The following is a 26,573-nucleotide window of genomic DNA, read 5'->3' as shown; positions in this document are numbered from 1 at the left end:
TCCTCTAATATTCTTACCTAGTTTTTCCATGCCTTGATAGTTAAAAAGTATTATACAATATTCAGTCCAAATATTTACTTAAAATTAAGCTGTTTTCTGTCACTCAATGGACAAAACCAACAAGACCAACATCTTTTTTATAATAATGTTTTGCATACTAGCAGGTTTTTTTTCTGTCAAAAAGCTTCAGCAGCCTTGGTCTCTCCTCTAGCTCTTCCTTTCTACACCTCATGGTTTCTGTTTGGTCTGTAATCTCCTTTAAGTCACACTTCCACTGATGAAGAATCAACACTAGAATATTTTAATATTTTTCCTTAAGAATACTTTCTTCATTGCCAAATGCTTTTAATTGCCTTTTTTTAAAACTCAAATTTGATAAAGTAATTTTAAATTTAGATCCTATCCGCCATAATACTTGCAACTCTTGAACTTGATTTCACTGTAAATTTTTTAAGTCTTCCTTCACCAAAGATTTTACATTTTTGTTAATATTAAGCAGAGGTAGGTTCAAAATGCCCCCCAGGATCAGTTTTTGAAGAATCCATCAGTTTGACAGTGAGCCAATGACAACTGTTCATTGAAAGTAGCTTTTCAACCAGCTATTAATGAGTTATTTCATATGTATGAGACCAGCAAAGTGAACATGGGTCAACAGCCTGTGAACAGGTTTAATAACACAGTGGTGCTTGTGGCTCTGAGACTGGAGACAAAAAAAAGGCTTTTTAATTAACTGCTGTTGCTCTAGAGTGAATAGGGCTAAACATCTAGCTGTAGAATAAACCTTACAAAGCCTCTGTGTTTCTGATGCATTCTGTTTGTAATGTATCTTGATGTCATTCTGCTTCCTAGGATATACTGTGAATTCAGCACTGACACCTGGAGGTGTACTGTACATAGCAGGACAGCCACGATACAATCACACTGGCCAAGTTATCATTTATAAGATGGAAGGAAAAGACGTGAAAGTAATTCAGAGACTAAATGGAGAACAAGTGAGTATGCATTCACAATTAACATGTAACAGGCATACAGCAGAAGAAGTATAAATAATTATTTCAAATGACAACTCATTACAAGAGCACATGAAACAGCAAGCTGTAAGCAAGGTCAGAAGTAAAAAGTTAGGCAGGTTCTCTGATATAATTAGTGTAGGAAAATGGACTGTGTAGGAGTCAAGAGATCCTTGGAAATTTTGTCTTTGGGGTTTAAACACTCACCAGTGTCAAAGTAGTTGTTGCCATTTCTGTATGTGCAATTTTCTCTGTCTGCTGAGTGGAAGGGAATGTCACTGGCAGGAAAGAGTTGTGACAAGCAGAGTCCTGTGCAAGAGCATCTTCTGGGATAGCATGAACTACTGAATAGCTGCTTGCTACATTGAATAGCAGCTCACTAAGAGCTATTGTTCCAAGAAGAAAAAAACCCACATAATTGTATAATTAAGGATGGTATAATTAAGATAATATTATACTTATGAGAATTGAAAGACCTGCCTGCTCTGGTCTCTTCAAGTTTCTTTCAGGAGCATTCAAGTTACCTAATTTTCACCTGTAGCTAATGTCTGCAAATCAGCTATTCAATCAGTCAACCAGTCAATCAATCAAATATTTTAGTGTCAATGCACTAAAGTAGATATTAAGGAGCTGGGCCTGTTGAGCCTCAGGAAGAGACAACTAAGAGAGAACCTCATCAGTGTCTGTCAGTGTCTGCAGGGAGAGGTCAGAGGATGGAGCAGGCTCTGCTTGGTGGTGCTGAGCAATAGGACAAGAGGCAAAGGGAGAAACTGATGCACAGGAAGTTCTACCTGAACATGAGGAAGAACTTCTTTACAGCACAGGTGACCAAGCACTGGAACAGATTGCCCAGAGAGCCTGTGGAGTGTCCCTCACAGGAGATCTTCAAGAACTATCTGGACACAATCCTATGTCATGTGCTCTGGGATGACCCTGCTTGAGCAGAGAGGTTAGACCAGATGACCACTGTGGTCCCTTCCAACATGACCCATTCTGTGGTTGTGATTTTGAAGGTTTGAGACACCTGAACTAATTGGAGCATCTCTGTGAGAGGAGATGTATCTTGCACTGGAAGAGGCTGCTTCTCCTGTTAAGTGTAAAGGAAATGCAGAGTATCTTCCTTATCTGTGAAGTGAATGGAATCAGATAAATCCTGTAGCTTGTACCCAGTCTCTGCATGTATTCATCTCTTCATGTTGATTTTGTTCCTTTGCAAATAATGACAGCTTGAGAATTTTGGAGACTGACTGTACTGAGCTGTCTCGGAGCTTTTGTCCAAGCCTTTTTACTTGTTATTTGAGGACAAAACTAGCTTCCCCAAGATACTCTTACTTAAATGCTGTTTGAAGAGGTCCTACACCCCATAGCAGGTAGAAAGCAGCCACTCAGAAGAGCTGAAACTTGAATGGCCCGCTTCTTAATAATAAAATCTGGTAACAAATGCTAAAACTGAAAACAACATTCAAAGGCAAACAGACCGAAAAAATCTAGGTAATAAAGATAATTTCTGCCTAATGGTTAATATTTGTCATTGTTGCAAGCAAGAATTAGGTCTCTGAAAAGGAAATGGTGCACAATGTTGCTGACTCTGATGTGTACTTTATGTTTTCCTACAGATTGGATCATACTTTGGGGGTGTTATTACCACAGTCGACATCGATAGGGACTCATTTACAGACCTTCTTCTTGTTGGAGCTCCTATGTATATGGGAACTGAGAAAGAGGAGCAAGGGAAGGTATATGTTTATAGTCTGAACAAGGTAAGGCTGACGTTTATTGACCAGGAATAGAGCATGCTTTTTAATGTCTTCTTATCCTTATTTTAAAGAAATACAATAATTTGAGCTGGGTAAAATGACCTTTTGAAAACAGACAAGCATGATTTTGACAACTGAGATTGTAATGCAACTGAACATTAAACTTCATTTTCAAACACTTGCTTGAGAATGCAGTGTATTATGTAGATAAGTACTATATCCTATGAGCTGCAGCATGCACAGATACAAATTTATAGGATTATTTGTCTACCTTTTTTTTTTTTTGCTTTCATGGATTAGGGAAGAACAATAAGGCTCATCCATCCTAAAATTGTGGTCTCCAGTATCCTTGCAACTTGCTTAGCAACCTATAGATAAACCCCATACCTCTAATAGCTTTTAAACATCTGACAAGAATGGGGATTATACCAGCTACACCAAAGTTTCTTAATTTGATAAGTTTCTTCTTCCAGTGTCTGGGAATGCTTCCTTTCCTTTTCCTTTCCTTTTCCTTTCCTTTTCCTTCCCTTTTCCTTTCCTTTTCCTTTCCTTTTCCTTTCCTTTTCCTTTCCTTTCCTTTCCTTTTCCTTTCCTTTTCCTTTCCTTTTCCTTTCCTTTTCCTTTCCTTTTCCTTTCCTTTTCCTTTCCTTTCCTTTCCTTTCCTTTTCCTTTCCTTTCCTTTCCTTTCCTTTCCTTTCCTTTCCTTTCCTTTCCTTTCCTTTCCTTTCCTTTCCTTTCCTTTCCTTTCCTTTCCTTTCCTTTCCTCTCCTTTCCTTTCCTTTCCTCTCCTTTCCTCTCCTCTCCTCTCCTCTCCTCTCCTTTCCTCCCCTCCTCTCCTCTCCTCTCCTCTCCTCTCCTCTCCTCTCCTCTCCTCTCCTCTCCTCTCCTCTCCTTTCCTCTCCTTCCCTGAAACTTCCCTGAAACTTCCCTTCTTTTAGTCCAGTACCATTGTGTATTGTTAAAACAATTGTCAAAGTACATCTTAACCATGATGATCACTTAAAGTCCTATTTCAAGAAGTACTTGGAGAGTGGATATGTTTGACAAGGAATTCCTCCAGTCTCTACATGTATGTTGGTAACAACAAATTGCTAGTAAATAGGTTTGGTGAGGAAATAAGAGTTCCTTGTCATCCAGTACTGTGGGGTTTGAAATATGTTTTTCCTGTGCTTTCTTTTATCTGGCTCCAAATAAACGAGATGCAGCAACTGCTTGCTACTGCTAATTTCTAACATGGAATTTATGGGAAAGATTGGTTACATGCTCTAGTGGCTGTGTGTTTTTGGTTTTGGACACACACTGGATCAGAATATGTATGTTAGGCCATGCTGTATGTATCTACTGAGGGCAAAATTCAGACAGTAAAAGAAATGCTATCTTTTGTTCCGGAATAACAGTATTGCCGTCTGTGTTTCATTAGAAACTTGGCTAACTTCTCAGATTAGGAGAATGCCTTTAGAAAAACTCTTTACACTGCCTAAAGAATGAAGTGGTTTACTTACAATAGCATCCAAATATTGTTATGATACTGTGCTTTCCTGTGAACCTCTAACTTTGAGAAATATGCCGAAATCTGGAGGCAGAAAGGGAGGGAGCAAGAATGTCTTGGCCACACGCTGCTCAGAAAGAACACTTGAATTATAGCTGTAGAATCACAGTTTCTACAGTGTACTTAATCACTAGGAATAGCTTGAAATTGTTTTGTTTAATTCATCCATTTATTTTCCGGACAGGAGCTCTTAAAAGTTTGCATTACTGAAACGTTGGTGGAAATTCACAAACTCTAAATCTGTTCTTCCACAGACAAAGTTTGAATACCAGATGAGTCTGGAACCCGTGAAGCAGACGTGCTGCTCACCACTAAAGCAGGACACCTGCAAAGTTCTGAAGAATGAGCCTTGCGGCGCACGCTTCGGGACTGCGATTGCTGCAGTGAAGGACCTCAACCTGGATGGATACAACGACATTGTGATAGGCTCTCCCTTAGAGGATGACCACCGGGGAGCTGTTTATATTTATCATGGCCGTGGCAAAGCAATCAGTAAAAAATACTCACAGGTATGAAGTAAAACTTTGCAGATTGACAGCTGCTCTAAGGCACATAGGGTTCATAATCATGTTTTCCCAACATAGGATGAGACTGTGACTTGACCAGCTGTTAAAACTTCTTTTGTAAATAGCTCTATGCTTTTAAACTCATAGTGATTTAACTGAATCTGAGTCTTAACATTGTTAAAAAATATATTTGCTTGCTTTTATTAGAAACCTTCTGACATGTTCTGTACAGCCAGAAAACCAGATATTTTGCAATCTGAAAATTTATAGTGTGTTCGTCACCATGGTAACTGTTTTAGGAGTATTGTAATGAAAATTTAACATAGTTAAAAAGCTGAAACCTCTTCTCACTGCCATCAAATGCATCTTGACTGTTATAAAACCCTTCAAAGTGCACTGCATTAACCTCTTTATGCGTTTCACAGCGTATTGCATCAGGTGGAGATGGGGAAAAAGTGAAATTTTTTGGCCAGTCTGTGCACGGAGAAATGGATTTAAACAATGACGGGCTGATTGATGTTACCATTGGAGGCCTGGGTGGAGCTGCCCTCTTCTGGTACGGAGACTCACAGCAGCTGTCAGCACAGAATAAAAACTTTTGCTTGGGGTAGCAGTGTAACTTGCATGCTTGACTGTTTGGACTTTGTAAGGTTACTGGTTTCATCTCATGTTTTTGACACTGACTGCTAATATTCATCTTTTCATGTCTTGAGGAATGAGCATTGAACTTAATGTATAGGGTAACAAATACAGGAATGTTATAGAAATCTTGCTAGCCTAGAATGAAGAACTTGTCCTTCTACACCATCTTCAAAATAGAAACTGATTCCACTTCTGGTACTAAGTGAAATAGGAAAAAAATGAATTGCTCTTTTTTTCACAGTGTATTGCATGTTATCTTATTAATAACATCAAGAACAGGTTCAAATGTAAAGGGGTCACTAAGAAAACTGATTTTATTTCTTAGCAGGAAAACTGCAGTTTGACTCCCTACAGAAAATCTAAAAAATTAAACTAAGCTTTCTGCTTAACAGTGAATTCTTTTTCTTTATATAAGAATATGATCCAGATATAATAGTAAGCAATATAATTTTTAAGGGAGAAGATAAATAAACAAGGTGACATTAAATCACTCATTTCTAAAGCACAACTAAAACTATTTTTATCACTGATAAGGAAATAGGTAACCTAGCTCCTTACTTTCCTGTCGTGCTGTTTCACCTAACTCACTGGTAGGTGATCAAGTTTGTCAAGGTTTGCTACCATCCTCAAGATTCCAGCTTGTCCTGAACTTGACCTAGCAGTTTCTTTCTAAAAGTTCCATGTGTGAGCACAGTGTGATGCCCTTCACTGCATTGTTGAGATCACAATTCTGAAGTTACTTTGCTAGCTAAATTTTTTTCTGATTTAGTACACTGATGTGCTGCATGTCGTGGCCAAAAGGGAGCTGAATCAGAGCAAGGGATGAGACAGGAATGCATTGCATGGGTAAAGGAGATTCAAAGGGAAACAAACTGGGCACAAATCTTAGCCTATTTATCTACCCAAAACCTAAGAGATGGCACACTACCCTCCAGATTATGTTTAATTTTATGTTCATCCATGATACTCTCAATGATGAGTGTGGGCCTTCAGTCTCTTTTAAAATGGATCTGGCTCTGTAGAGTTGCTTAAATGATTTTGGAAATATTTCACCTAGTATCTGTTCTGAAGCAAGTACAGCACTGTGGAGAAATCCTGTGCCTGTTTCCTCTGTAATTTCTCTTTTACTGGTACTATGTATAGGATATATAGTTAATTATTCTTCTAGACTATCATGTTGTTCTTGTCCCCAGTTCTTTGGGGGCTTTCTCTCCTGAGTAATAGTTAAGCTTTTAAGAAGTGCTCTACTGCTTCATGGGTTTTTGCTGCTGAGGACATATCTTTCCCTCCTCTTTTTTGTTGCTCAGTTTTGTTTTCTGTATGATACAGAGTTCTCTCTGTGATGGCAGTTAACAGGCATGCAGTAATCTGCCTAAACAGAGAAAGTCAAATGCAGGCTGAAAATGTGCCAGAGAAGTGCATTGCAACTTCCAGTGGTTTTCGTAGCATCACACAGCCAAGACAGAAGACATGCAATAATAAATGGCCTCTTAATTGGCACAACATGGCCAACACTGTGTCTGATACTCTGCTTCAGCATGGCACCATCAACATGTGCCACAGGAATCTCATTTTAAGTGTGGATTTCATGATTTTGTTATTTTCCAAAGAATATTAAGGGATTTTTTTTCTTTTTATCTATAAGCTTTCTGACAGTTTGACTCAATGATCTTAAAAGTCTTTTCCAACCTATGTGATTCTGTGATTCTGTCTCTGCATTTGAATGTTGAATGCTGCATATTTTGTAAGGTCATTATTAAGTTTAAAAAAGTTGCTGCTCTTATTTCCAAGCACTTTCTTTTTGGTTTTTTTAAGGTCTCGTGATGTGGCTGAAGTAAATGTTTCCATGCAATTTACACCTAAAAGCATCAATATTCAACAACAAAATTGTCAGATAAATATAAGAAAAACAATATGCATAGATGCCACAATTTGTTTTAAGACCAGACTAAAATCAAAAGAAGATATATTTGAATCCAGTAAGTAGATAAGTACTAAGCTATGGAAGCTTTAAGCTATAAACCTCCTATCCTCGCATGCATTTATTAATTAAAAACTGGAATTCAGCTTTTCTAAATTCACTATTCAAAGTTCATCTAAGATATTTTGAAAAAAAAGAATGTCTAGAGGCAAAATGCTTCATAGTATTGATCTCAACCTCCTTTGCAGGTCTGCAGTATTGGATTACGCTTGACGCACAAAGACAAATATCTCGAAGCTTGTTCACAGAAAGCCATGAGAGGAAAATGCAAAAAAATATAACTATCAAAGGGTCAGAATGTACGAAACATAACTTCTACATGTTGGCAAGTAAATCATTTAAAGAATTTTTCTCATGTTGATACTATAGTAACCCAAATATGTATTCCATTAACTGCAAATTGGACAACAAAATCTGTGTTCAGAATTAACCTTAAGAAGTGTACATAAAACTTGTTTAATACTTTATTTATTTATTTATAGACATATAAACTTCTATACATATTTACTTGTATGTACAGTCTCTTTAGCTATGTCTCTGTTTCTGTCTTAAGAGCATAACCTCACTTGGTGTAATCAAGCCGCTTTCATGGTTAGTAGTTTAGGTGCATTCAAAACTCAGCAGGAGCATGTGAGATAGAATTTCAGTTTGCATATTGGTGCAGTTCCTCCTAATAAAATACAGTAAAAAATCTTCTAGGTTTGGAATAGAGAATATTTATTCACTGCAAAACAGAAGTGTAATTAGCAACTGTGAGTATGAATTTGCCCAGATCACACCCTGTGTGTGGAGTGAATGGCATTGCATGTTGTAAGCTACCCACATTTAAAATGTTTAGTGACTTCACAGTTGTATCATAATGCAAAACTAATGATAAATGATACCCAGAATTTTCTTTGCCAAACAGCAGGCCTAAGTTTGACTTTACAAAAGGTGATGCTGCTGATGCATAATTATCTTACTTATCCTTTCAGCACAACTAAAAGAGAAACTTCTGTGAGTCAACAGTTGAGATATTCTTAAATGAAACTGGGTGGGACATGCTTAGGCTATGTGAAATTTTATGATAAGATGCACAAAAACCTTGGTAGATATTTATAAGGAATGTCTGGCACATTAAGTGCAAGCATTACGATGCTTCTCTAGCAAGGATGGCAACAGTGTGACATAAAAATATTTTACCTCAGCATTTTTTAAGACTTTTTAACCTCCTTAGGTACTAAAGTGTATTTCCATAACAGCAGTTTTGTTTTCCTTTTGTTCTAGGATAAGCCTGACTTTCAGGACTCTGTAAAGGTTTTGCTGGAATTCAATTTTTCTGATCCAGAAAGTGGACCTGTTCTTGATAGCAACTTGCCAAATTCAATAGCAGAATATGTAAGTCAGAAAGATTCTGTGTCAGTAACCTAAGTATTTAAGGTAAAAATCAGCCCACCTAGGAGCTGAAACTATTGCCTGCAAATTGGCTAAAGAGGGGGATTTATTAAGCCTGGCCAGGAGATATTTCCTCTAAATGAGTATTCAGGAATAACAAGCATGATTCAATGTAAATGTGAACCATGCTAGGGTTTCAAAGTTGTTCATAACTGACAGAAAGTAGAAGAGAGAACCAATAATTTTATTGTCAGGTTTTACACAGATGGAGCAGAGCCATGTTATCCATTTACTTTGGTGGTGCTTGCCATCATTCATACTTCTGTTTTCAGAACCTAGGTGAATAACTTGGAAGGGAATGATGAGAAAGCCTGTGTTTCACCCATGCATTTTACAGGATGTTGGCATGTTTTACTGGCTAATATTAGGGAAGACTTCTTCGATTATTAACAGAAGACCTTGCATAAAATTAGATAATGCATTGAAATGCAAGTATTTGACAACAAATGTAATAAAATTAAGAATAAACATACTATTTTTGCAGATTCCTTTCACAAAAGATTGTGGAGCCAAAAATAAATGCATTTCAGATCTTGTTCTGATTGTAAAAGCAAGCATAGCCGGAGACAGGTAACTACACTGCATTTAATGTATTGCTTGATATCTATACAAAGTTTCTGTGTGAATTATAAATTCTGTAGTCTAAGAAGATAACGCTGGGGCATCCTTTCCAATTCAGAAACAAGATAGTCTGGAGACTGAAAGAAGTTTCTCTTCATATTAGAAACAGATTCAATAGTTAAGATGTCCAACATTCTTCCTTTATTTTACAGCTCTTCTCCATTCATTGTAAAATCACGCAATGATAAGTTCACTATTCAGCTCTCTGTGAAGAACAAAAAAGACAGTGCCTATAATACCAGGGTTTTGGTTCAATATTCTCCAAATATTATTTTTGCTGGCATTGAGGTAAGATTTTTTTCACATCATCACATTTATCAAAACCTATATTGCTAGAGAGATCTGAGGAAGCCTTTGTATTAAACCTGAATTTGACTGCTTGGGCATCATCACAGTTGATTAAAAGAGATCCCCCAGGGCTGCTGTCCTTGCTTGTGCCTCTAATAGTGTGTTTATTTTGACAGGAAAGGACTCTTTCCTAGCCCTGTCCATAAATACAGATGCAAATTTCACAGTTGCCCTTAGAAAAAGTGCCTGCCTCTTGGGCAAACGTCAGCACTATGAATCATCTGCCCATCTGTAGAGCCAGAAATGCCTTATTATTTTTCAGTAGAACTCCTGAGCCCCTAGGATGGTCCTTTTGCATGTGTATAGAGAAAGCACTGTTGTGGTAGGACAGGATAGATCAGTGCATGTGTCTTCCCTACCTCAGACAGCATTTCCAAAAGCAGCTGTTTTTCTTCCTGGCTCAGCAGATGTGCTACAAATACACCTCAGTTCTAATGGGAAGCATTTAGAGCAATTTGTTTTCTGTCAACAGTCCTGATGCTGCACATTAGGAGAAGTCAGGGATCTGTAGAACTGTTGTTGATCCTATGACAATAATTTATTTATTTAATTCACTTTTATAGCTGCATTAGCAACATATTTACATAACTTTAAAACTGTGTAATTATAGATATGTAGATTGTCAGACCCCATGACTAATTTGCAGTGTGTCCTCAGTAGGCATATAATTGTGAACATTCCAAACAGTGTCACTGGAAAGGCATAATGGCAAGTAGTTGTTCTAAATATCCATAGGTGAAAATTGTCTTGCAGAATTTGTGGCTTCCTATTTTTGTTATAGTTCAATTAAGGCTTTGACTCTTGCAATGTACTGATAGTGAAAAGTGGCAATGGTATATATGTTCAACAGGTCTATGATGCTCAGTCAGAATTCTAAGAGTTTGCACAAGGCATGCTTTCACTTTCTTTTTCCCCTTAGGATATACAGAAGGATAGCTGTGAATCTAATCACAACATCACCTGTAAAGTGGGATATCCATTTCTAAAACCTGAAGAAGAGGTAAAACATCACCCTGCATGCAAGTTCTCCTTGATCCATGTTGTTCTAAAGGCAGGGCAGTCCCTAGTACCTCTGAAGGTCTTTTCTCTTGTGTTAATCCCAAAAACTGCCCACGCATGTTTCCCAAGCTATTCTTGAAGTTAGCTGCACAGAGCCAGATCAGAACCATCAGCTATTCAGTCCGTGGGGTGTCAGTTGTGGTATATGAAGAGGTAATAGATGCATATTGCCATCCTTGACACTGTCAGAAGGCAAGGTGTACACAAGTGACACACATGACCAATAGTGTCTGTTTCCAGGCTTTCCACAGCCTGGAGCCTATAAATTTAGTTATTTTGTATATAGAATGTAGCCCATTGATTGAAGACAGAATAAAATGGTGCGTGGAAACGCTAGCCCAGATCTGCCAAAGTCAGGCATCAAGACTTCGCCTCTGTTCAGTGGGGAATGAGAGGCCTTTCCAGCAAGTAGTCCACTTAAAATCAAATTCTATCTTGAAGCTCCAGTCGTGGCTGTCTCTCCTGTTGGAATGGAGAGAGAGCTTTAGCTAAACTAAGCCTTTGAAAAGTCATACTTAGGTCTTGATCTTCAATTGGGAAATATCAATTTGCATGCAAATAAGACAGTCTTTCCCAGCAGTTTCTTGTTTGCTCCTCTGTCATGCACAGGGAGGATCATGAGAGCTGTCTCCTTACGTTGCCTCCCACACAACATTCCAGCTTGTGTCTTGGACTTGTAGGGATTAAGTCAGCTGTTACCTTCTTGAAGCCAAATAAGTTACTGTCCCACTTTACTGGATTTTTCACATTTTCCTTTCATGCTTTGCTTGTTAGTTTGTCTGTAGCTACAGAGTCCTAAATTGAGAAATTTCACACTTTTCTTTGCATTCAGAAATAATTAATCTCTGATTCACTGATACGCATCCCTAATACATTCCCTTTTAAAGCTGCTTTTTGTTTTAAATATTAATATCTAGGACAAATTCCTGTGGACCACTTAGTAGTAAAGATTTGTGACATAAAAGGAAAGATGAAAGTCTGAGCTGAAAACTCCATACAGTAACAAATAAGAAAACTTGTGCTTCGTATAAAATTACCCTTAAGTTTTAGCATATGAAGAAGGACATTTGGGGCAGTGTTCCCAAATTTTGTGTAGTGCCAAATTATGACAGATTTGCCTTGGTTATAAAAACGATGAGGTTTTTTTGAGACCTAGCAGTCTCTCCTTTATTTACCTTGTAAACATTTTGTTTTGGTATTCTAGGTGTTCTACCATATATTAAGTGATATTCCAGCAGCTTTCTACAGGCAGCTCGTCTCCACTGTAGTAGCCAGATTTTGAAGCTTTGTTTCCTCCTCATTAGGGGGAAATAAATATGTTTTGATAAATTGCTTGTAAGAACCATTGCTGTCAGTTAAGAGCTATTTAGCCATGTGTTTCTATGTACATTTTTTTCCTGAGGTTTGTGAAAATGTGAGGCTTCTATTTGATAAGTGATAACTATCAGATTTCCTTCTTGGTTGGGACAAATTTCAAAATAATGAATTCATTCAGATTTATAGAAACCTGGTAAAATATGAATAAGGATTCCCTAGATAAAAGCAAAAATTTGTATATTTTTCATGCTATCAATCCCTATTAGTGTGTGGCATTTTTTTCCCTCTTAAAATGTATAATGTATTTCTCTACACAGATTTCCTTCAAAATTTCATTCCAATTCAACGCATCGTATCTCCTGGAAAATGCTACTATTCATGTATATGCAACGAGGTTAGTTGCTGTTCTTGCCTTCTGATTTTTTTTTTTTTGAAAGCTCTACAGTTTTGAGTTTCACAGTAAAACACAGGTGGCTTCTGAACTCACAAGTGGTTAAACCTTCTGGAGAGCTGGCACCCTTACAGATATATTCAGTCCATCAGTGGATTGAGTGGACTAAATAAATAGCTGTTGCTCTCTACAGCGTGAGAGTCACAAGTAAATCATAATTTCTGGTGGTTTTACCTTCAGCAGAGGTTTATGCTCCTAGAGAATTACTGTATACTTTAGTGTGAATCACAGTTGACAAAAAGCTCTGGCCTTCAAAGAGTAAGAGCATTACAGAAGTTGTCCCCAACAGGATAAAGGAATGCCTTTGCCCTCAGTGTTTGCTGTCCCTCCAAAACCCAGGGATGGTGTGGCTCTTAATTGTTCCATTTTCATTCAGTCACCTGCAGCCTGCAATTTTAACAAAGATGCATTTATGAGCTGGGGCTGGTCCAGGACCTAAATAGTAAGTTACTGGAAATAGTCTTTTGAGTTTATTTTTAGGAGACTATACTTACTGGAAATGAGTAGTGTGCTTTCATACCCAGAGCTAAAGTTATTTCTGTTTCCTAGGATCTCTTTCCACCCAGTAGCTGTGTTGTGTCTGCAGCAATCTGGTCTGAGTGACATTTGTTGTTTTGTTTTAGTGACAGTGAAGAACCACCTGAGACCTTGAGTGACAACAGAGGACATGTTACAATTCCAGTAAAATATGAAGTAGGATTAATATTTGTAAGGTATTGACACTTCTCTGTACTTTATTTGCTAGCACAGTAAATTACAGGTGTTCAAAGAGAATATAGTATTGTTTTGTTGTTGAAATGTAGCAGTATCTAAAGACAAGAGCTTCAAATCTCATAAAGCAGAAGCACAGGCTTCAGTAAAAAAAAAGAAGTTATGAAATAATGGGGCAGTTACTGTCCTTGTCTTTGTCTTCCTGAAATTCCATTTTATCTATTTAAATTTGGTCTGCAGTTTGCAAGTACAACAGCAGCTGTTGTTGGTTCCTGTACTTTGCTGTATTCACTCAAAGGCATTTCAGGTACATAAGAAAGCAGATACTTCCAGCTTCCTGATGGCCAGGGGTTTGTATCACTATAATATTGCATGGTGTAGTGCTTGATTTCCATCTTCAAAAATTAGCCTTAATTTTAGGTTCTTGGGTGTTTGTCTTTTAAAGTTCAGATTTATACTTTAATGCAAGTCTCGTAATACATTTTATTTCCAGAAATAGCCATAATTCAGTTAGATTCCATCCCTGAAAAGCATTCTGAATACTATCGTTAAACAACATTTCCTGGTGTGCAGGTGTAAATAATTAAGCCCAATTCATTTTGGATGCATTTCATGGTTCAAATCCAGCCTTTGTTTGTCCCATAGGGAATAAGGCTGAATTTAGAACATGCTGGCTTTGTTCTGTTTTTGCTTGGTTCTGTCTTTTACAGGATCCTGCCTGTTTCACATGGCAATGCCCAGGATAAGGGACTGCACAATTAGAATAAGGACAGCAAAACCAGACCCGAATGTGTTAATTTTTTTAATAATATTTGCTTTTTTTTGTTGTTATATCTGAACAAAACATTCTAAATGTGTGTAATAAAAAGTGGGGCCTATTCAGAGAACAGAACAGCTGAACTTCAGTGTATGTAGTAGTGCACTCTTAATTGCAAGACTAGTCCTGAAATTCATAAAATAATTAAAATATCTGTATTATTAACTCCAAGAGGTTTTTATGAAGTTTGTGTGCTTATTGGGTTTTTGTGTTTTTTTAACCCACAGTGTTTTCAAAGAGCACCATGTTATAATTGCAGCAAATGATACTGTCCCTACTGCTATTAACACTACGGAACAGATCGGGGATGAAGTTACTCTACATTATAGGGTAAGAAACTATTAAAAATGTATGACATATGTACTGTCTTAAGTTTTTTTTCCATTTGCTTTGAATTACTTAAAGCACAGGTAGCTTTACAGTATATTAAACCCTCTACATGCATATTTTGTGCTTAAAGCCTTTTTTTTTTTTTCCCTTGCTTTGGAATATGGTGAGTCAGAGGGTCTCAGAGTGGTCCATCTCCTGCAGAGTAGTTCTCGTGAGTTTTAGACCCTCTATCCTCATCTGGGGTAAGAGAGCATGCCCTTGTAAATGAGAACATGGACTATCCCTGCTGCAGGTTAGAGCAGCCATTTCCAATATCCAGTCAAATTTATAATAGGCAAATGCCATGCTCCAAGAATTTAGTCTTCCTAGTTGAGTAAATAAAATCACATGGGAAAGATATTTAATGGACTCTGCCCTGCTGGACTACTACATCCAGCTCTAGAGCTCCTGATTAGAAGAAATTAGAAGGACATGGACCTGCTCATGTGGGTCCAGAGGAGAGCATTGAAGATGATCACAGGGCTGGAGCACCACTTATGTGAGCACAGTCAGGTACAGTCAGAGCTGTTCAACCTGGAGAAGGCTCTGTGGAGACCTCTTTGAGGCCTTCCAGTACCTAATGGGAGGCTACAAGAGAGCAGGAGAGGCACTTTTGGCAAGGACATGTAATTATAGGACAAGGGGAAATGGCTTTAAACTGAAAGGGGGTAGGTTTAGATTGGATATGAGGAAGATAATAGGTGGTGAGGCACTGGAGAAGTTGTGGATGCTCCATCCCTGGAAGTTTACCTTCAAGGCCAGGTTTGAGCAACCTCTTCTTGTGGAAGGAAGGTGTCCCTACCCATGGCAGGGGGCTTGGAACCAGATGAACTTTGAGATCTCTTCCAACCTAAACCTGTCCACAATGCTATGATTCTGTGACTAAAAGTCCAACATAAAGTTGCAATAGGACTGAATTTAATTATTTTGAGAGCATCCTGTTTCCCAGTGTCAAACCCAAAAACTAAACAAGAGTCCCATATAAGGAGAATAATACTCTCTGAATCAACTTCTATCTGTAAAAAAATGGGATATGGGAAAATTCTTGCTCTCACTAAATAGCAATGACAAAGCATTTTTCTCTATTTTTTTGGCCACTACAGTGTTCTACTCAGCTACCTTTTTTCTTTTGTCTACTGTGAACATTTATGGCATTATTAATCTAATTAGCAAATCTTTGCTTTCTGAGTCAAAAAGCTACTGGATTGCAGAGCATACCATTTATGTTCTTGTAAGGTAAAACTGATCTCTGCAAGCAGCTAATCACAAATGAGTAGCCAGGAGCAAAAAGTTTAGAAGGTTCTCGAGCATTTATTAAGTTTGTCCACTTCAGAGACAATATCACCAGTTCACCTGCCAGCAATTCCACCTAGGTGTTTATCCAATCCTGAGCCACAGTAGGTCTTTCCAGAAAGAGCTGCTGCTTACAGATATGTCCAGTTGTCTTCTCAGGGAAAACAGGAGAGAGGAACAAGTGAGCAGGAGAGCAGTTACCTAAACATACCTGGGGAGGAACCAGCAGGAGCCACCACAGATACAGCAGCTTCCCTCCCATATTAAAGCATTTTTTGCATAACTGAGTGTGGAAATAAAAAAATGAAAAGAAGAAAACAAAAACACAGGAAAAGAAAAAACTCACGATCAAATACTGACAAAATGAGGAAAGTACTAGTCAAAACATTTTTCTTTTTTTATAGATTGAAAAAGGTGAACACTTTCCAATGCCAAACCTCACACTGCAGATCTTATTTCCCAATGTAACAGCTGCCAAGAACACTCTTCTCTACCTTACTGCATTGTCACATTCCCAGGTAAGTTAGGAATTTTTATTTTTATGTTCAATTTAAATTTGAAATTTATGTTGTAAGGAACTGTAAATTACAAACATTTGGGATTATGCATTGCTTTTAGTCTAAATAACAAGATGCTGTTGTTTTAAGAGTATGTACAGATGTAGATAACATGACAAAGGCACAAATTTTCATAAAAGGAAACAAGCAGATTTAAAATGGTGCTAAACAATAACTGGACTATAACAAGGCTAGTTAGTTATATTGCAAGTGCTAAGATGTCCAGATTCAATATGAGCCTCATGTTCTCTCCATTGTCAGCAGTGCTTATTGCAAATGCTCGAATCCTGCTGTGTACACCTAGAGTCCAACCTGTCAGTGCTCTTCTTTCGGGTACTGAAATTAGCTTTCCTGCATGTCTGCTCTCCAGCACTAGCAGTCCTCTGGCTTCTTCCTTCTCTGGGGCACTGAGACATCTTGAAGGGGATGGTAGGTCATATGTTTCAAATGCTCTTCACTGCAGCCCTCATTTGAGTTTTTCTATTTTACTCCTCCAGTGCAACTGGCAGAGATCACATTTCCAACAAATTCCATTATCCTGGAAATGTAGATGTTTCAACTAGACCTATAGCAGTAACTACATGGCTGAAAAACCCAATTATCACTGAGTGGTACCTAAACCTCCTTTTCTTTCACTCAGAGACATGCATATATGCACCTCCCTGCAAATAATTTAATTTAGTTTTGCAGTGTTGGCCAACTGAAAAATAAACCAAAATATATGAATGAAAGTTCAAGGTTCACTTTCAAGCAACTTGAATACCAAGTGAACAAAAAAATCATATTTAGAATATAAAAAAGTTGTGTCTGTTCTTGATTTCCTTCTTCCATTATTTTAATTTCTGGTCAGTCATCCCATTTGACACAAGTTTGCACATAAACTCAATAAATCTTTGGTTTTTCTAAGACAAGTTTCATGTCCTGCTACACCCTAGTGAGGGTAGTGCCCCAAAGTGCACTGCAGGGGATTTGTAATCCTTTTAATGCTAGAAATGTGGAAGTCAGCAACCTGACTGAAAAAAATCAATTCCCCCGCACTGAACACACCAAAGGATTTCCTAGCTGCCTGTGGATGAGTCACAGACATCCATCCAGCAAAGCTCCAGCATCTGCTCCCTGCCCCAGACATTGCAACTGGGGATTCTGCATCCTGCACTTAACCTGCCTGGCTGCTTGCTAGGGCAGAACCTCTGTGGATTCCCATGCAAAAACTGTTTAGATCACTGAATTGCCAGCTCTTGGTGGTTTGCATCGTGGTCATCTTGCAGGAAGCTCTTGTTTGCTTCTACAGATGTTAAAGTAGCTGCAAAGAGTTCAGGTTAAATTGTCTTATAAATATTTCATTTGCTGTTTGAGTAATAATACTTCAATACATACATCATCTGAATTTCCTGTTCTGTACTCTTAGAATATGCTATTTTATTGAATTTAGTGGTTAGTAAATATTATCGTTGCATTTAAATATTATTAATGTTGGCTTGTTTCCAGATAATTTTTCATAATAGATTGCATATCCAGACAATAAGAATATTATTTGTATTTCTGCTTACAGAATGCCATCTGCCAATCTAGTTACCCTGTAGATCCCTTAAAGATCGGCGCTGGGAAACCATTTGTGTTGTCAAAAATAAAAGAACCTACAAGGGATACAATTATGGTAAGCCTGCTTATAGTATCTATACTCGGCCCAGATATAACCCAGATCTTGGAGTTGAGTACTTCTGAAAAAGATGTATAAAAGCTGCTCTCAAACTGTATCATTTGTTTTAATGGCTTAGAAAACCTTTTTTGTGAAGACTAGACTGTAGCTTTTATTTGGCTGCAAAACTCTATGTGGAACTGAATTTAGATAGTTTGGGGTTTCTTTAATTTAAAAAAAATATATAAAAAGCAGTAACACATTTGACTGCTAAATAAATTGTTACCATCTGTGTTCCCATTGTAATTAATAAATAGTAATATTTTAAATGCTTCTTATCTCCCTTTCAACTTTTTTAGACATCCAGTAGAAAATACATTTAAGGGCTATAACTGTGACCTGACAGATTTTCCACACAACTGTAGCTGATGATCTCATTTGGAAAGGACTAGCCTTCCACATTTAGATGAAAGAATTGCCATGTAATTTTGCTGCTGTAGTTATGTTAGCATGGCGGGGGAAAGCAACCTCAGCACAGAGGTGCAAGTGGAATTTCTGGCGCAAATGAAACCGTATAATGGGAAAATTATTTAGCCATGCTTAATATTGTCCTTCACAGAGGTGACTAAAGCCTAGGCTAAGCGAGTATTTCTAGCTTTTTACAACATAAACCTGCTGGACTCCCAGCTAGCAAGTGATACTAGGAAGTAAAGATACTTGAATTTTTACACAGACATGTTGCCCTGTTTGAGGGATTCAGGTGTCCCAAGATTTGAAAAACACTGCAGAAAAGCCATAGCAGTGTTGGTGGAAAAAGACTGGCTTTTACAAGCTATGGCTTCTTTAGAAGCTCTGCGATGACTTTTGCTCCCTAGCTGCAGCAGCAGGGATTCCTCAGGCCTTGGCAGCCTGCAAAAGCTGAGCCTGTTCTACCACAGCATGAATATCTCAACCTGTTCTATATGTAAAAATTGCAGTGTCATTTTTACATAAAGAGCTACAGTAACAGCAGTTTAATATTGGTGTCATAGCAAGTGGTCTGTACATATAGTAGTTTACATGTTTTTATTTTAATGGTGTGAAAGTCTCTTCCTATTACCTCATGCTGGTCCCTTTTAAACAGAACTGTGATACATACAGCTGTGCCTCTATTAATTGTGCCCTGGTCCCATCTGACATATATCAAGTCAATGTTTCATTAAGAGTATGGAAACCTACCATCATAAAAGTAAGTAAATCCTGTTTGTATTCTGAATAATTTTGGATTTGAGAAACTTAAGCCAATGTTTCTAATGTCTATTAAAATTGTGTCTTTCATTTTCTGAAGTGTCCCCTCTAATATTTGAAATAGTTTCTTTTGCTATTTAAAAATTTCCTTAAAACTGTGTCACACACACTTTGTTATCCCTAAAGTATTTATAACTTAGCAGGAATTTGAAACCATGGTGAGAAGACACCCCTTCTTTATTCTGTATTGATGATCTTTTTTTTTAATAGCTGCTTAAGCATCCACAAAGTCTAATAGAGACGATATAAGGAGGGGTATGTAGAAGAACACATTTTTTAAGTAAGTCTTTATGTGGAAAGATTTCTCAACTCTAGAAAGGATTTTTTTTTTGATCCAAAAGAGCAGAGGAGAGACAGTAGTATTTCAGGATTAAATTTCTTTGAAATCTCTGCAATCTACCCTTTTAAAGCAGTCATGCAAGCAATAATGTGTGTGCTGAAGTATTGCTGTCATGCAAGCAATAATGTGTGTGCTGAAGGTGACATACATGAGTCATATCACTGACTTCATGTTTTTCAGCATCTCCCAAAGCATTAAGCTTTTCTTTCTCCTTTCTTATTGCTGCAAAGCTTTCTACTTCAAAATACCTAACTGTAAACCATAGTAATTACTCTCTTCCTTCAGGCCAGTATTCACAGCTTAACCCTTGTTGTGAAAGCATTGCTTAAGAGTGAGAATTCATCACTGATTTTGAGAAATGACCATCAAAAACGGGAGGTAAGAGCATGATGATGGATGTATTTATTCTTCACAGAATTTATTGTGCTATGGAATCATTCATTTTCATTCATTATTAATTAACTCATTGTTACCCGTAGTAATGCATCACCCTACTCTAAACAGAAGTGATTTCATATTACAGTGGAAATGTCAGAATTAGTCAGAAAATAACCACCAAAAGCCCAATACCCACCAATGTACCTGGGTAAGGATAAATACTATCTGAATTTTTTCTGCTTGCTGCCATATAAATAATTCCTGCAGCTATGTAAATTAAAAGTATCATTTAAATTCTTTTAAGGAATCAATAGTATTTTAAAATTGTCCTGGGTCAATTCAAAATGGTCTTAGTTTGTATTTTCTTTATTATTTCCTTATTTATTATTTCCTTCCACTTCATTATCCAGGATATATGTTTGAAACATGATCTTTAATTTTTCAGAAGTTCACTATCATTTTCTTAGATAAGGAAGTATATAACATGATAGGAGTGGTGTCAGATATGAAGAGAAATGTCTTAAATTTTGTTAGAGGTATTAGTTATGCTTTTAATACTCCTAATTCCAAGCATATATAGTGTTTAAACATTGGTCTTTTTAGATAACTTGTACATGCAGGAGCTTATTTACTACAATGTCCATTTTTTCTAGCAAAAGTCTTATTATGTGTTCTTATTGTTAATATCCCAAAATTTAGAAAAGTAATATTCAGTGTGAATTACATCTTGCGCAAAATATTTTTGAAAAAGCAAAAATCAGATGTCCACTGTTGGCTGGTATTGTATCTAGAAATTTATTTTAAGTGATAGATTAAAATTCAGTCCAGGAGTAAAAAACTTTGCTGAGGGGCTTGCAGATAATGAGAGACAAGGAATTTCAGATTTATCTTTTTTTAGAGAGTGCTTAATATTCAGTTCTTCAATGCTCTTTTGAACCATTGAAGTTGCTCTCTAATAAATTCTTTAGTTAAATCAAACTCCTACATTTTTTTAAAATGTGAACATTATTTGTTTGTGTTTAGTTTAGACCAGATATGCCTTATTTAAAACCAAATTAGTATCTACACAGCCTTTTATGCTTACCTGTATCTTCCAAGGAGATAGGCATTGAGTGAGGAGGATGCAGTGAAGAAACTCCTTAGCTTCTTCCACTATTCATGGTTTTGGTCTTGTGTCCTTTATAATAATGGCTACTGACTTATAGCAGGGTCACCCTCATGAAGGAATGCACTTATAATCTGCAAAATATTATGTAAACACAGCCTTTCATGCTGGGGATATTTTCTTAATTCCTTCCCACAAGTTTCTGTAGTTAAAATTAAGTAGTGCCCTGGAAAATCACTGTGTACTGATCAATCATGGCTGCTGCTTTGATATTTTAGAAGGACAAATTATTTATTGCTTACATTCTGAACACTTTGCAGACCATGATTAAGATTTCCAAAGAACACCCACCGGGTACAGTCCCTTTATGGGTTATCATCCTGAGTATCTTCGCCGGGCTCCTGATTCTTGCACTGCTTATATTTGCTCTGTGGAAGGTAAGCTGCACATCCTTGTCTTCATGAAAGTAAAACAAATATACTTAAATTCCCTGTCATTTCTTTCTCATAACTAGAACTTCACAGAAAATAATATTATCTAACAAGTAGTGTGATATCTTGCAGAAATTACAAAATAGCTAATTACACTGCCGTTTTTCTGATGTGTAACAGGTGGTGCTATCCAATTGAAACCTGTATTGCATTATGTAATGGAAAGAAAAATAAAAAGATATTTGAGTATGAGTAAGGGTTTATTAAGTGATTTTTCTGTGAGCTTTGGCTATGACCTTTGACAACTAGATCTTCTCAGTGTACGAGAGATGCTAGGCCTGTAGTGTAAGTCTTGCCACAAGTGGGCACTCTTCTCCAGGCTAAATATTTTGTTCGTATTTGTATTAGAAGGTTACAGATTATAAACTCCAACATGCATAATCTCTTGAAAATTTTGAAATTATAAAATAAAATATCTATTCATTTGAGTAACAAATATTATTATTGAGCATTTTAACCTTTGACAATATGTGAGCAAAACAATGATTCAGCAATTACTCTACTATGTATTAACGGTACTTAGTTTTTCCATTCCAGGAAAAAGTGTCGTAGTTCAGTGATAAAATATTAATTAACTTTGTACAGTAGTGTAAGTATTAAAATATTACTTAACAACCAGCACATGAATGTAACCAGTATGGGTTGTATGCTTTGAGCAGTTCTTAAACACTTTTGTTTTTCTGCAGGCTGGATTTTTCAAAAGGCCACTAAAGAAGAAAATGGAGAAATGAAAAAAAAAGAAAAAAAAGCAGAAATGTTTGCTCAGGTCTGCCTCCAAAATGTTACTGTAAAATTATAAACTTAGATGCAGTGGTTACCATGCTTTCTAAATGCTGGTGCATTAAAAAAAAACAAGAAGCAGAAAAACAAGAAGCAAATCAAGCGCACACACAATGTAATGATGCAAAGAAAGAATAGACAACCTTGCAGCATTTTGTGATCTTCACGAACATACCTTTAAGCATTACTAATTTTTGGAAAGTAACTGAATTCAAAGATTCTACCGTTTTCTAATATGGAAAGTTTGTAATCATATTTTTATACACCTATGTATGTGAAATCATTTTTCATTCCAAAGTGCACAAGTCAGCTTGTATGTAGCAATCCCTGTCTTTTTTATCACCTTACGATTTTCAAAAGCAAAAAAGCATAATTTTCAAAATTCCCTCCTTATGTCAGTTCTGTGGAAGCAGATTCTCAGTTTACAAGGCAGAATATGTGAACTTTGAGAATGCACCAAATGCTGTTATTAGCTGATGCAATGGCAACTCAGAAGACAGAAGCACCTCCAGAATGCTGGGTGAAAATTACTGAAGTACCATGGATTTCTCTTTCTGCTCCTTTTAGCATGTCCAGCTGAACCCAGGATACTCCAAGAAAGAGATTTTTATGGTCAAGTGGACCATGAAAGGTTGATCCATTAAATCACATAACTGTTTGAACTTGAAATATATTTTTGGCAGGCCTAAAAATGCACAAATCATTCAAGCCTATCTGATTGCACACTGTACTCAAATAAGCAGGGCCATAATTGTATCTGCAAATTGAAATGTCCATATTTATGCAGAAAATGTTTAGAGGCACCCTGAAAGTTTGACTCTTGCTGTATATCTTGGAGTAACCAGCAGGGTGTTTCATAAACTGTCACTGTAAATTTCTTGTGTAGCTATTTAATCCAATGAATTTAAAGTGTACAAAATGATAATTATCAAAAGAGCACAGATAGGAAATTCAGCACTGGCAAGCTTCTTCTAGTATTATAAGTCACAGCTCATCTTTATTGCTTATGAGTTTAAGAATTGATGAAGAATTTGCATACTAAATAAGCACTTAACAAATGATGTTTATTTTGTGTCAAAGATTAAAAGTTTATATGAGAATACACTGAAATGTAGATAGCAGAAGGTTTCTTTAAGACATTCTTTATTTCTATTTAGAGCATTCAGTTTCTTCCTTTCTTTCGTGCACTTGTCTTTCTCCCATGGGGATCTCTCCCTGGGGCTCATGGCTGTGCCATGACCTTGAGAGCTTCCTGTATTACTTGGAGCCACACAAAATTAACAGGAGAAAAAAGGAGGCATGCTGGTGAAGTGTGATGCTGCCTCAGCATGACTCAGTATTGATTGCTAGTAGATCAGAAAATGCTGAGGAGGTGTTCTAAGTTCTGTAAGACATACTTGTTGGCAGAAGCTTTGTCATGCCAAGGAAGCCAGGAAAATTTGTTCCTCCTCTTGGGAAAAATATCACTGAAATTAAGAAAAAAAAATCAAAACAATTTCCCAAAGTGTTTGTGCTAGTCAGTGTCTTTATAGATGCTAACTTAGAAAAGAGTAATAAATTTTATAAAGACTTATTTTTTAAGAAGAGAATATAGATTGGGCTGAACATGCTGGCAAGTAAAACTCTGAAAGTGTGCCAGAAAGTGCTTCATTGCTTGAAAGATGCTGTCACTCTACAGTCCCTTCTATTTAGTTCCTAAATTAGAGAAAGTAGTTATTGGAAAAGGCTGACCTATGTGAACGCAACAAGTAGGATTGAGTTTGGAAGTGTTTGCAATTTTTCCTTGTGTCTGTGGGAAAGGTGGTTATTTCATGGCAGCAGTGTGCTGAAGGTAGCACTATGACTCAGAGGAGAGGGCAGAGCCTTCCGTGGGAACACTGTGGGTGGCTGTGCTTTGCAGAGCCTGGGAGAGCTGCTGAGACGGTGGACGTGGTTGCTGTGCTCATCTGGACAGCTGGTAGTGCACCCTGCCTGAAGGGGGTCTGAGAACAGAAGGCATGAATGGAAGCAAAAAAAAGTGATGTAGAGGAATTGTGGATAGAATACCTGCTTCATTCATTGGGAAGGAAGCCAAAACTCTATTTGTTGAACAGTAAAGATAATGCAGTAGTGTTTTCAGTCCCAATCAAGATGCAGGTTTTCCTTACAGAAAATGTATTACTTCGCCCTTTTGTTTGAAAGATTTAAATGGCAGTTGTCACCATAGCATTTGAATGCCTCAGAATTGGAATTTTTTTTCTTACAGTATCTCTGAAAAGGCATAGCAGTGTTGTTAACTTCTTACGGTTTTGTAAAGGAACAGAATTATGAAGGAATGTGACTCACCTGTGCACACTTAGAAAGTCTATAGTAGCAGAGGAAATACTTGTATTTATTATTATTCATTCGGTTTGCTAACAATGAGGTCATTTTTCCTGGCTTCATAAAATTATTCACAAGTTGTGTAAGACACACGTAGTTCTTACGCAGCATACTTTTAAGTGTTTCACTATTTAGTTATGATAAGCTGTTAACCAGAGATTTTCATTTTCCTCATGACATTTCATATCTTATTTTAAAGCATCAGCCTAACTGAAAAATATATAAGTCAAAAGAACAGTCTAATTCCCTAGATAAAGTCTATGCAAAAATAAATCAGTAGTATTTATCAATGTAGAGTATGTTTAAGATCAGTGTTTCATTTTAGAACTTCTTTGCACTGTAAAAATAGTAATAAGCTTTGTATAACCACACTGTTTTCTTCTTTGTCATGATGCTTTCTCCCTTTTCACATTTGTCCTATTATCATATTTTCAATTATAATATCTATTTAAATGATAAGTATGCATACTTACATACATACAAGTATGTCAAGGGGATAGCACTATAGCACATTATTCTTACACGATTCTTAGTGATTAGTAAACTTGCTACTTCTATCCATGCTAGCCTTTCCACACAGCACTGGAAGAGCAGTGTTTTACTGCTTTTCATGATATACAACAGAAAAATCTACTGAAAGCAATATTGCAAATGTCAGGAACATCTCACTTAAATTTGGCAGGCACTAAAAGTACCAGAACCCAACTTTGCAGTATGTAATCTGTTTTATTCCTAAAAATAGACACAGTAGGCTTGTAATTTGATTCTAATAACTAGTAAGAGAAATATTTTTATTGAAGCAAAACAGTGTAAAAATTAATAATAAATTGGGTGTGTAACCAGAGATTAAGCAACAAAAGGATTCTGGCCCACCCAGCTCAGATCCTAACTTCAGAACTGGAGTGGATATCTTAGTGGGAATGGACAGGCTAGAAATTCTCTGCAGACTCCTACTTCAATATCAGGTTGTTCTGGAGATTGCTGATCCCATACATGATTTTAAAAGACGTAGGAAACAACATCTGCATCAGAGCCATATCCCTGAGCAGATGCTTGGACTCCCTGGGCAGTTCCTTTGCTTGTCTGGTTTCACTCTAAGTCATTGTTATGAGCCATTACTATAGACAAAACCCACCTAACCCTGACCCCTTGCCTGAGCCCTCTAGAGCATATCCTGTGCTGAGTCATTTTGGGCATGGTGTTCCTTTTCCTCAGAGCTTGAGTCAGGGGAATCCACCTGAAACTGAAGCCAAGGGTTTTCATCTCACCTAGCACCAAGAGGCTGGAGTTGGGGTCATCCTCATCTAATGAATTCCACGTAAAATAATTGGTTAATTTATTTAATTGCCTGTTGTATAGATGATGGCCCATTCAAAAATAAAAGCAGATAAGATAATCAGAATGTACTGCTCTTAACTATACCACTTAACAGGAATAAAAGGGGATTTACAGACTTTTTAAGGAAACCACAACATTCTGCACAGCATTTTCTTTTTCCTGTAAAAGTATTCCATGTGCTTTATTGATTAAAAAAAAAGAAGAATCTAACAAGTCTCCTGTGTAGTTTGTTTGCTTGTTATTGATAAAGAACAATATAAAGTCATCTCAGTACCTAAGAACAAGTTCATCTAGCTATCAATAGAAGGGCATTGTAGAAACAAGCATTCTTGCACAGCCTAACATCAATGAAAGTGTGATGTAGTCAAGCTGTCAGAAATACATTGTCATCAGATTTATGGACTTCGTGCTTATATCCATGTTTGAAAGCTT

General features: G+C 37.0%; 1 protein-coding gene across 1 annotated transcript in view; it reads left to right on the top strand.

Moving 5' to 3' along the window:
* The window catches only part of ITGA1 (integrin subunit alpha 1), a 75,659-nt gene extending 49,313 nt beyond the window's left edge, over positions 1 to 26,346 (top strand). Inside the window, exons 12-30 of the mRNA XM_085043528.1 lie at positions 850 to 992; positions 2,627 to 2,770; positions 4,571 to 4,825; positions 5,248 to 5,378; positions 7,280 to 7,443; positions 7,634 to 7,770; positions 8,712 to 8,822; positions 9,364 to 9,449; positions 9,653 to 9,788; positions 10,768 to 10,848; positions 12,542 to 12,618; positions 13,299 to 13,388; positions 14,431 to 14,533; positions 16,270 to 16,383; positions 17,975 to 18,079; positions 19,185 to 19,289; positions 19,974 to 20,066; positions 21,492 to 21,608; positions 22,349 to 26,346. Of these exons, the coding sequence (XP_084899654.1) occupies positions 850 to 992; positions 2,627 to 2,770; positions 4,571 to 4,825; positions 5,248 to 5,378; positions 7,280 to 7,443; positions 7,634 to 7,770; positions 8,712 to 8,822; positions 9,364 to 9,449; positions 9,653 to 9,788; positions 10,768 to 10,848; positions 12,542 to 12,618; positions 13,299 to 13,388; positions 14,431 to 14,533; positions 16,270 to 16,383; positions 17,975 to 18,079; positions 19,185 to 19,289; positions 19,974 to 20,066; positions 21,492 to 21,608; positions 22,349 to 22,393 (2,237 nt within the window). The 3' untranslated portion in view covers positions 22,394 to 26,346. The remainder of the gene's footprint in view (positions 1 to 849; positions 993 to 2,626; positions 2,771 to 4,570; positions 4,826 to 5,247; positions 5,379 to 7,279; positions 7,444 to 7,633; positions 7,771 to 8,711; positions 8,823 to 9,363; positions 9,450 to 9,652; positions 9,789 to 10,767; positions 10,849 to 12,541; positions 12,619 to 13,298; positions 13,389 to 14,430; positions 14,534 to 16,269; positions 16,384 to 17,974; positions 18,080 to 19,184; positions 19,290 to 19,973; positions 20,067 to 21,491; positions 21,609 to 22,348) is intronic.
* The last annotated feature ends 227 nt before the right edge of the window (positions 26,347 to 26,573 follow it).

The sequence above is a fragment of the Lichenostomus cassidix genome, chromosome Z, assembly GCF_008360975.1.
Source record: "Lichenostomus cassidix isolate B80296 chromosome Z, HeHo_3.0, whole genome shotgun sequence".
In the NCBI taxonomy this organism is placed as follows: Eukaryota; Metazoa; Chordata; class Aves; order Passeriformes; family Meliphagidae; genus Lichenostomus; species Lichenostomus cassidix.
The sequence above is the reverse complement of the archived record's forward strand: the minus strand, read 5'-3'. Positions and strand labels throughout refer to the sequence as shown.